Genomic DNA, 11,382 nt, shown 5'->3' on the forward strand with positions numbered 1-11,382 from the left:
CAGGCTAGCTCCTCGCCATTAACTCAAAATTGTCCCTAATACTTTACGAAAGTCGCTGTACTTTTGTTGTGTCAATATCAGGGAGGATACAGAACCGAAAGATGGTAAAATTAGGTTGCTGGAAAATGTTGTAACTATTTTTATTTGTTTTCTTTTACATGTGTCTTTAAGTGCAACTTTTTTTCCAGCATTCATTCCCCCATTCTTCAATTTCCCTCACAAACAAACAAACAAACATGCATCCCCACAGACCATTTCCTAGAAACCTCCTTGCTCTAAGCAGATGTTAGGTATCGAATCGTCTCGTGTGTGTGACAAGCTGCAAATAGTCGTGTGTTATTTCAGCGGGCGCATGGCGTGTGGTTAAGACAAAACAAAAACACAACACTTTAAAAAGATACACAGAACGCACGAAAGTAGCGTTACGTACACAGTACGAGTCCAAACGATACATCTACAATACACTTGCACTCACGTATATTTCTGTCTCTACCTGTCTATTACATGCCTTTGCTTGATAAAAACAACAGTCAAATTTTCCTAAATGGTTGTGAACAATTTGGTAGCCGCTGGCCAGAGAGGTATTGAATTTTTTATGGCCCGCTAACTTCTTCTTTTGAGACAGAAAATACGAACAATACTTTACTAAAGAAGTCAAACTCAACAAAACTAGCTAGATGTTTATTTTATACTACAGAAACTAGTTCTTGATGTCGATGTATAATTTTATCATCGTTATATCTGTGTTTCATGTTCTTGGAATCCGCCTTTGGGCATGTATTAGCGATTAGTGTATTGTTGTGTTCTTGCTAAATTATTTACGCCATTTGCATGTAAAATTTTACTATTCTTAGCACGGGTAAGCAAATGATTTTGATAGAGACTATGTATTAGTATTTGTCCTCTATATATATACACACACACTTACAATGTACTGCAGGGATTAGTTGTTGAATGCCTTTGGGCATGTATTTGCGATTAACGTATTGTTGTGTTCTTGCTAAATTATTTACGCCATTCACATGCAAAATTCTACTATTTTTAGCATGGGCAAGTAAATGAGTTTGATAGAGACTGTATAATTGTCCCCTGTACACACAGGTTATACAGCCTCCTATGTAGCCTCCGTAGCAGGCTTATAGAACTGGGGGTTTGGTGGTCTTCGGCTGTTTTCTGATTAGCCCAGTTCTAAAAACGTGGTTTAAATTTTCAACCAGGCCGGCTATGTTGTCTATATGCAATCAGAAAATAGCACATAAAAGCTCCCAAAAGACCCTGAAGACCCCCAAACCCCCCAGTTTTTTGCATGCCATGGAGGCTACTCCTATCGCCCCTCCACACCCATACATATCTCCGCCACGCCTTCGTTGTTTGGAGAACTACTCAAAACAAGAGCAGCGGCGAATTCATCATTCCAAAACCACTTAGAATTAATCTTTATCGGGTTTTGCGCAATCCGATTAGATACGCTCTTCTTTCTACGTGTCGTTAAAAAAACGTTACAAAGCGTGTCCACAACAATCAGAGAGGGACAGGCCCTCAAACTAGCGGTACTGAATCATACACGCACTAGATTCTTACATCCTGTTAATATTATAATGTTCTAACGTTCTACAAGTCTCCAAGAGTTAATACCTTGAGAGACAACTGACTCTGAACTGAACCAAACGTAAAACTGAGCACCTAGAGACCACGTCTAGCGACATAATAGACGTTAAACAAGGACAACAGCAACAACTGTTAATAGAATATACTTTCTAGTAGTTCCTAAGACATTTGTGTTATCCTTTTATTCTTATTACATGTACTACAGATGTATGTTGCTCAGTATCCATATACATAACGTAACATCGTCTATACATGTATGTATTTAGCCCCATGGGCATGAACATGCAAATATAGATTGACGATGAATAAAGATTTAACTACATTTTTTCCATTAAAAAAACAGAAATCAACGAAGATCGACTGCTTCAGATTTGTATATTGGAACGCAAGTTTCGGCAGGATTTCCAAGAATACCGTACGCTTACTGACCAATCCAAGGTTATGTCAGCGATATTCAATCTATACCTAATACTAGTACTAGAACTACTGTACTGTAGTCTCCCCCAGTCTAACAATTCTAGCTATAGTCGTATATATTGAGAGAAAATATTTGCCATGCATGGCAAGGGAATTTGGCCACCATAGAGTTCATTTGCCTTCCTAGAAGAAATAATTACCCTAACTCCCCTGGACAATTTTTGCCCAATTTTACAATCCGTAACCCATCCAGAAGGCCTGTTGGAGGCTAGAATACATTCATAACGCCTTAGGAAGGCCTGGTGGAGGCTAGTGTACATTTATAACGCCCTATGAAGGCCTGGTGGAGGCTAACTGCTCACGACGAAAAGCCTTCGCCTATTAGCGGGCCTCTGACTAATTTGTCCTAACGTGCGTACACACAGGCGAACAGAAGCCGACAAACGAAAAACACTTGCCTCACAACTGACCAGCGGAATGCCCGCCCTAACGCCTGCCTTTTATTTACTGCTCTTTGATGTCAGAGCCTTTTCGTTCCACTCTACTTCTACATGTACGACGCGATTCCGCAATTATAGTGGAGAGAAAAATCCCAACTTCACCACAACTCCCCCCCCCCACCCCCACGAAAAAAAGCACTGTCCAGTATCCGGCTTTTGTTTACATTCTCTTCATTTACGACGAATTATCGTTTACAGCGGTGTGGGTTTAGGGGCAGAGTGATAAGGCAGGCTGCTCTGTGTAACTAGAACTGTGAGTGGATGGGGGCAGGGACAAGCATTTTGCCCTGCTCTGTTCTCTTCCCGTCTTCTGTGTGTGTGTGTATAAAAAAAGACACAGCAAGGGTCGTCTCAGCAAGAGGCTTTTACAAATCTCCGCAAACAAAGGGCTTGGGAAAACAAAGCCAATCCTACGTTTACGCTAGGTAGGCACCGCGATGAAGCCCGTTTCGCAATGAGGCGCAAATAACTACGTCAAACTGTGGGATAAGGGCCTAGCGCAAACAAGGAGGACCTCGCGAAGGCGTCCTAACCCGTTCACAGCGCGGTGTGAACAGCATATTCTGCCCCAAGGGTCCACACGACAAGGCTAGTACAATGTAAATTTTTCTGGGGACTGTCCGAAGCGTGTCTGCCTTTCGTCCGAAGTGATGGCTGTGACAGCGCCCATACCAGCGCTGAACATGCGTTTCGCAACACCCATACATGCACTACCAGCACACACACCACGAGGTTTATAAGAAGAGATCTACAAGACAAGACGGTTCGTACTCACGTATGATCGGATTCATGCTCCGTACTGTGTTCCCCTTTAGGTAGAACTTGGCGGACTCGTCGTCTAAAATCCCGTTGGTTGTCCGCTCGTACAGTTCCAACATGAAGCGCGGAGGCGACTCGTAGATTTCCGAGAAAAGGTCCAAACCCTGCATGTTATGGCCCTGTATCTCCTTAGGCCACATTCTGGCCGCTGCCTCCTCGCTGCCGAAAGGGCTGCCGTAGTCCAAGGTAGGGTTTTCCCAGTACTGAATGGCGAGGGCGGCGTGTAGAAACAGCACAGTCGCGGTGTACAGTCCCCGGGCCATGCTTGGAAGCGTGGCTCTAGCCCGTGAAAGTCCGACTCGGGTGTAACAAGAAGCTGCAGATCTCCGTTCAGTGTCTCACCTGTGGAAAAACAAACGGCGACTTAACTGGTGATCACCACGGCACTGAATGTTTATGGTAGCGGGCCGCTCGTCCCATACCGGCGGGGTTAGGGCCGACACTGCTCCGGCTAGTTTTCTCCAACCCGCCCCGATGCTGCTACAGTTAGACCACGCCGCGAGAGAACGTCAGCTTTTTTTCTAGAGGAGCAACCAACCAAACTGTAGCGCGGTGGTAAAACTGCCGTCTGCGGTGACCTCCGAGTCCTGTGCCACTTCTCTACTTACCAACACCGGGGTGCCCCGCCTCAAGAATGCGCAAACATTAAACATTACAAGCCTCGCGAAATCCCGCGCTCAACCCTTCTGCGCATATTCCGCTTGCGCCAGCCGACCGAACCGAGCGAGCGAACGCGCGGCCTCAAAGTTACGGTGTCAGAGTTAATCTGGCCATTAAACACGGGACGTTCTTAAATACTACCCGGCTGTCAGCACTAGAGTACAGCACGGCCCGAGAGCAGTGGCTGGCATTTGGTGTTGATTTGAGCAAGTTATTTCAAGCATTCCGCAGGTTTGCAAGCCACCGCCGCGCCAGTTAAAGGTAGCGCGTTTAGTTTAGCTTTCCTATAAGTTCTATAAATAAGGAACTGCTGCAGAGAGGGCCTTAAACAAGCCCAGAAGCGCTGAAGAGGAAGCGCCAAATCCTGCACGCCGGAAGAACTGGTGCACAGCTCGTGTGTCAGGGACTGTCTTTTGATGACATGGACTTTACTCCTCACAGTAACCCTTGGGCGAGCAAATTTACCTGCACAGCCAGCGACCACCTTGTTTTGTCCGGGTATGTCTTCCGAACCCGAGCCCTCTACAGGTTTATATCGTTTGCTACACACACACAGCACGCGACCTAACCAGGCCTACACCATGTACACACATGTACTAGACCTTCGCGGGCTTTCTATGGCAATCGTCGCGTTGTTTTGCTCTGTTGTGGTTTGCATTTTTTTCTGCCGCGAACGTCGTAACTTAGGAGGCCGTCCGACCGCCTAGGATATCCCCCGGCCTGCCCACCATTATTACCTAGCCTCCGTAGCAGGCTTACAGAACTGGGGGTTTGGTGGTCTTCGGCTGTTTTCTGATTAGCCCAGTTCTAAAAAACGGGGATAATTCAACCAGGCCGGCTATGTTGTCTATATGCAATCAGAAATTAGCACATAAAAGCTCCCAAAGACCCTGAAGACCCCCCGTTTCTGGCATGCTATGTAGGCTATAAATGATCACAGTGCGTACCATTTGTCAGAGGCTTTCCCCACACATTAGAGAGAGGCACACGCTGGTCTTATCTCACCGGTTCATCTCGATCACCCAGTCAATCACTGAACATCGATTACAGATCGACACATCAGATAAGGCATGTTTTTTTCCGCGCAGACAAACCCACTAAACTGTAGGGTGCGTACACTACTGTAGGTAGTACATGTGTGTGTGTACCTGTGGTCAGACTGCGTGCGTCCTTCGTGGCTCTAGCCGGTGCATAAACAGTCGAGCTCTACTCGCGAGCAGCCAGAATAACATGCCGGGCATGCTCTAGCTTCGAACAGTCTCGGTTCTGTGTACAGGGTTTGGAGGTGAGGAGAGTACCTGTAGCGCGGAGAGCGGACGGCATTCCACCCCGGGTCGGTCTTCCTCGGCGTGGACAAATGTGCTGCATTTATATGTAATGGTATGATCGCCCGAGGGGAGGTTTGCGGGTTTTGCGGTGTGAATGAAACTTTGCTATTGTCCATTGTCTGTGCGGATCATAGGCTAGGGTTCTGTCGTGTCTTACCTTGCAACTAGCCTCTACCAGGCTTCGGGAGGCGGCTGGAAAGAGTAGAAATAGGCCAAACAGTACTGTGTAGTGCCGCAAACTGTACTCTAGAGCGGACCAACTCCCCTGGCATGTTATCTCTCTATTTTGCCGATTTCTTCTACTCTACCAGCCTCCTCCCGAAGCCTGGTAGAGGCTAGGCTAGGGTTCTGCTGTGTCGTACCTTGCAACCGTGTCAGGAGGCTATGCAAGGTGTTCTTAATACACGTGTTCTGTTTTTTTTTATAGATTATGATATGTTACCTGTATCATGTACGTAGATCCTAAAATGCCCTCTTCTATACAACAGAAAACGTCTAGCATGAAAGATCATCTGAGTTGGTAAATTATATTAATGAGAATTAAATTGTTTTCCAACTCAAAGAGGTTTACTCACCGGAATTTTTTACCAAATCATCAGCTTTCTGCGTAAATTTCTGGAGTTGGAGAACAGTTTAATTCTCATTATGTAATTTACCAACTGAGATGAACTTTCATGCTAAACATGCATATATATGTTCTGTTAAATTGTTTAGAGGGGGGGGGGCATTTTTAGGGTCGACGTATATACGGAAGACACTCGTCACTTTCTTTTTGGTTTAGTAGCATTTTCATTTTTGGTCGGAATTTTTTTCCGCCCGCGCGCACTAGTTTGGGGGTCTTCAGGGGATGTCATCCATACAATTAAGACGGCGTGGCCTCAGGTAAACAGGCCCATGTAAGGATGTAAGGTGTCCCGTACCGTGTACATGTGAGTTGGGTAGCCTCCGTAGCAGGCTTATAGAACTGGGGTTTGGTGGTCTTCGGCTGTTTTCTGATTAGCCCAGTTCTAAAAAAACGGGGGTAATTCAACAAGGCCGGCTATGTTGTCTATATGCAATCAGAAAATAGCTCATAAAAGCTCCCAAAGACCCTGAAGACCCCCCAAACCCCCAGTTTTTGGCATGCTATGGAGGCTACGGTAGTCTATTAGAGCCAGGTAAACAGGTCCATGTAAGGTGTACCGTGTACATGTGAGTTGGGACCGGTTAGCTCGGGTGGGCGGTAGGACGCAGCTTGCTCTTATCAGTCCGATCTGCCGCAAACATGCACCACGATTGACGAAATTACGCGAACCGCATGTTCGCTAGCCTGGGCGCCAGGCACACGGCAGGTGTACGTGTGTAGATCAGGGTCAGAACTGAGTGATGGGGGCTGATGGGGTATGATTTTATTGGGGACATGTTGGCCTTGGAGCCGAGAAACTGGCCGGCGTAGGCCCTGGAAACAGCTTGGCACCCTGGCTACCCTCAGCCTGGACGCTACCTAGTAGACGCTACCTGGACGACAGACCCATAGCACACTAGGCTCAAACTTATAAGTGTGCTATGGGTCTGGTACCCAGGCTAACTGAGGGGGCTGTCGTATGTTTTCCTTGGGGGTATGTTGGCTCTGCAGCCAAGGAACTGGCCTAGAAACAATCTGGCACCCAGGCTAACCATGGGCTAACTGAGGGGACTTTGGCGTGATTTCGTTGGCCGCATGTTGGGGAACTGCCCTGGTAACAGTCTGGCATCCAGGCTAGCATGTTGGCCCTGGGGCCTAGAAACTGGCCTGTGTAGGCACTGGAAACAGTCTGGTACCCACTGATGGGGGCTGGGGTACTAGTACTAGTATAATGATTTCCTTGGGGGCATGTTGGCCCTGGAAGCAGCCTGACACCCAGCCTACCAGAAGTTGAGGGGGAGGGGGAAAGCCACCAGAAGGACCCAGGTTGTGTGGGCGGCCCAGCACGCCCGCCGCCCCGCCGCGTGCTCACGCCTCTCCTGGCACGGCAGGGGCGCACAGCTCCTCCGCCCCCGGCACATGGTCTGCCTTACTAGTGGCAATGAGACACATGGTCCTTAGTACAGTAGGGGCATTGTCATTAGATAGCCTAGAGTTAGATGTTCAAGGGTTAGGTGTAACAAGTCAATCGGTGTAATGTAGCCAGCTGCCGCCGCGCCGCGTGCCTGCGAAGCTGGTGTGTTACGCCGAAGGATACAGATCTAGTATCTGTATACTGTATAAGGCCATGTTGATTTGATTATATGGATGACATCCACGCGCGCATGAATTTTCGTCCGTTTCCAAGAAAAAAAAAGTTTTCAACCATGCTGTAAATCGTACAAAACAGTTGCAAAATGAGCAAATACTAGTATACACCGTATGTTGCAAAGATAAATATTTGGAAACCATACCAATGTCGTAGAATGCCAAAATCAAACGAAAAAGAAAATGTGAAGAAATGAATTTGAAGACTATATTATTCGCTGTACTATACTCTGTGTCATTTGTTCAACTTTCAAAACTACCTAGATTTCATAATATAGGAAACTTTTTTTTCGCCAAACTTTTTTTATTCGTACGCTCGCATCAGTTTTGGAGTTTCTAGGGATGTCATCCATATAATCAAATCAACGTGGCCTAACCCCCGCTCGTGTAAAGAGACACCGAAAGACGCAGTGTAAAGAATGCGAGTCGTCAGGGGGGATTTCTCCCAGCCGGCCACTACAAACACGGACACGCTAAGGGATACAAGCAGATGTCGGCGGGCTAGATCAGGACGTTTTGTTGGACTGTCAGACCAGCCTTGGATGAGTCGGCTGTCAGAAAAATCAAAGAAATACATTTTCCCATCCAACCACCTCTTGGCCCAATTTGAGAGAAGTCAAGCTCCTCTAATACTTAAGATATTAACCCAGTGACCCTGTGCCCATGTTACAAACTATGGTACATACTGCTTTCTCTGCTTAGCGCTCAGCATCTATGAGAAAGAGTGCTGGGAGGTCAAACACACACTACTACGTACCAGTGGATGTGCCCCCTGCTTTAGTGATTACACAACTGTGTGGCCCAAGGGCTACAGAAACAGAGATGGGCACCACCCCTATGCTCTACACAGAGTGGAACGAGACCCCGTTTTTTATGTGAAGTCAAGTCAAGGTTGTTGCAAACCACATCGGTCAAGTCTTGAATGCATTGCTACGGAGGCTAACTGCACAACCACTGTCTAAAAGATAAGGATTGAAGCTTCGACATGCTTCAATTTGTACTTTTTTCTGGAACAACAAAACCAGCCCAGATGTTCTCCCTGTATCATCAGGTTAGTGTAGGCGGTGATGATGACGCACTAAACGGCTGAATTCTGGGCCCGGCCTAGCCTCTACCAGGCTTTCCTAAGGCCTCTTCCTAAGCATAGCTTCTATCAGGCTTTGGGAAGAGGCTGGAAGGAGTACCGGATCACATGTTACTAACCCGTGCGTAACCTTAGCCTCTACCAGGCTTCGGGAGGCGACTGGAAAGAGTAGAGATCGGCCAAATAGAGGGATAGCATACCGAGGGAGCGGCAAACTGTTCTCTCCCAGTCCCAGCAGACTAACTCCCTTGGCATGCTCTCTTTGGCCAATTTCTACTCTTTCCAACCGCTTCCCGAAGTCTAGTAGATGTCAGGTTATCATATGTGTTACAAACACCTGATACATTATAAGATAGATGCTGCTTGGTAGATATAAAAGAAAGTTTTGCGAAACCATCCTCACGTGCAAAGTGTCTTGCAATCTGCACTGCGTCTGTATCATAACAAGACGGCGGGGGGGGGGGGGTTGAGGAGAAAACGCAGCTGTTTTGCTAAGAACAAAGACTTGTTATTCTTACTAAACGGCTAATTATTACCGATAATCTGGTGAAAGCACGCTGGACGTATCCGAGCTGTTAGTTCCTAAACAAAGTGTTTCTCTCATGTGCGCTCGCCTCCAGTGAAATGTGGCGGTTCGCCGATGACAGGAGTGTAGCAAATGGGAGTTGTTGCAAATTGAAATGTTTGAAAGTTGAGACAACTGTAGCGGAAACGGAGTAGCAGCTTCTACCACGTTAGAAATCGCCCTTTGTGCAGACGTTCTTATTGTTGACACAACAAAAGTACAGCGACTTTCGCAAGGTCTTCTACAACTATAGCTAAAAGTAAACCGAAGTGGATACAAATAAACCTCCTTTTAACAATTAAGTGGCCAAAAATGTCAGAAATGAACTTACACATAAGTACATGTCATTGGAGAAATCAACATATTGAATTGAACACATCGTGTACTCTACTGAGTCTAAGGTTGAACATTCTCTGATATTTTTTACGTTACCTGTTTATACTGTAGTGAGCTTACATGACATGTACACGAATGTAATTGAATGTATTTATAGGGTGTCATTGTTCGTTCTCCGATGCAAGCTCAGCCCCCCCTGCAAATCGTCTATTGTAGTCTCTATCAGACTCCTTTGCAGGCTGAATAAATAGTAGAAATCGGCCTAAAAAAGAATGTAGCTGGCTGGGGATGTTAGCCGGCCACAGAGGGCCCAGTTGATAATTAAAAAAAAAAAAAAGAAAACGAACTAATCAAAATAAGTATTTGTCCAATTACACCAAAATACTTTTCTGTTATACGTCAGGTCAAAGGTCCTACCTATTTCCGCCCGACATCCGGGACCTTTCCGGCTGACATCCGGGACCTTTTCCGTGCTCTGTGATGTATCATCTATAAAAGGTTCCTTCCGAGTTCTCAAAACCGAGGCGTTTGCCCTAATTTGAACCGATGGACAAAGCCTTCGCTTAGTATATTTGACAGCACACGGAGGTTTGGCATTATACATCTAGAATCATTTCCAACATCATGCAAGCGCAAATCATCAAGCGTCAAAACTACAGAGACAACCCATGATGAACTGGCACCAAGTAAAACCAGTACCCAAAGACCACGTCTATTGTAATATTAGAAAACCACAACAATTACCGATTATCATGAAAGTTCATCTGTGTTGGTAGTACCGATAACAATTACCGATGCAGGTTCCGATTTTGACCTGGAGACTTGTTGAGGTTCACCCCCCCCCCCAACATCTCCTTGACCGTATACAAATAGGCAAATACAAGAATGTTTAGACCTTAGAACCACTACTGTAGTAGTGATCAAACTCAACATGTTGAGTTATCCATATACATTGTACTAGTACATGCACCTGTATATAAGTTCATTTTATCCACTTGTTTGTAGATATAGTTGTAGAAGACATTGCGAAAGTCGTTGTACTTTTGTTGTGTCGACAAAGATTTCTATGAAAGGATCCTCCCTCCAATTACGAAGAAAAAGTTGTTCAGCTGACGGATTTACTCAGTAATCTTCTACTTAAGAGGAGAGGATGGGCTGGGGTATCGGCAGGCTCGCCTATTGTACTCTCCAAGCAGAGGTTGATGGTGGAAGATCGTTTGCTTTTTATATTTGGCCCGTTTTGTTGTCGCTACGTACCCCCATCAAAAAACGGGCCAAATATAAAAAGCAAACGATCTTCCACCATCAACCTCTGCTTGGAGAGATCGACTATTGTTGGGCCAACAATTGCAACGTGAGCAAAAAACGTGAAGAGCCAAAAAGCCTAAACAAAAAAAAGGAGCAACATCAATTCCAACGTCCGAATCCGGTATTCGAATTTTCGAAAGCGGCGCTCGCGAAACGCACATTTGGAAGCCCATGTGATAACCGTTAAAACCCCATGTGATACCGCTAGTTATCACATGGGCTGGACGCCTGTATCTAATGTTATCGCGGCCCAGGTATGATATAAAATATACGTAAAACGTACCTATATACGCCTGGTGGTCCCGACTATCCAGAGCGGAGAACGCGCAGAGGGACACGTCAGATGGAGAACACCACATACCGACTCACACCCTCCATCCATTTTCCGCAGAAAACGTCGGGAAGTCCTTTTGTCGCCATCATTTCGAATGACACGCTCAAAGCGTCTCGCGGACTCTCCCTTTCACATCCCCTGAACTAGGTACATGCCTTCGGCCCGGGTAATT

At 46.2% G+C, this 11,382-nt stretch overlaps 1 protein-coding gene across 7 annotated transcripts in view; it reads right to left on the bottom strand.

Moving 5' to 3' along the window:
* LOC109481417 (bone morphogenetic protein 3-like) overlaps positions 1 to 11,382 on the bottom strand; it is a 53,760-nt gene that overhangs the window by 24,504 nt on the left and 17,874 nt on the right. For 4 of the 7 annotated variants that reach the window (XM_019783977.1, XM_019783976.1, XM_019783980.1 and 1 more), the window contains exon 2: positions 3,301 to 3,686. In XM_019783977.1, the coding sequence (XP_019639536.1) occupies positions 3,301 to 3,607 (307 nt within the window). In that variant the 5' untranslated portion in view covers positions 3,608 to 3,686. Of the gene's footprint in view, positions 1 to 3,300; positions 3,687 to 3,952; positions 3,970 to 5,152; positions 5,257 to 11,159; positions 11,177 to 11,382 lie in introns of those variants that run through there. The other 3 variants (XM_019783982.1, XM_019783979.1, XM_019783983.1) reach the window with 3 other exon arrangements.

The sequence above is a fragment of the Branchiostoma belcheri genome, unplaced genomic scaffold (genome assembly GCF_001625305.1).
Source record: "Branchiostoma belcheri isolate BF01 breed outbred unplaced genomic scaffold, Haploidv18h27 scaffold55, whole genome shotgun sequence".
NCBI lineage: Eukaryota > Metazoa > Chordata > Leptocardii > Amphioxiformes > Branchiostomatidae > Branchiostoma > Branchiostoma belcheri.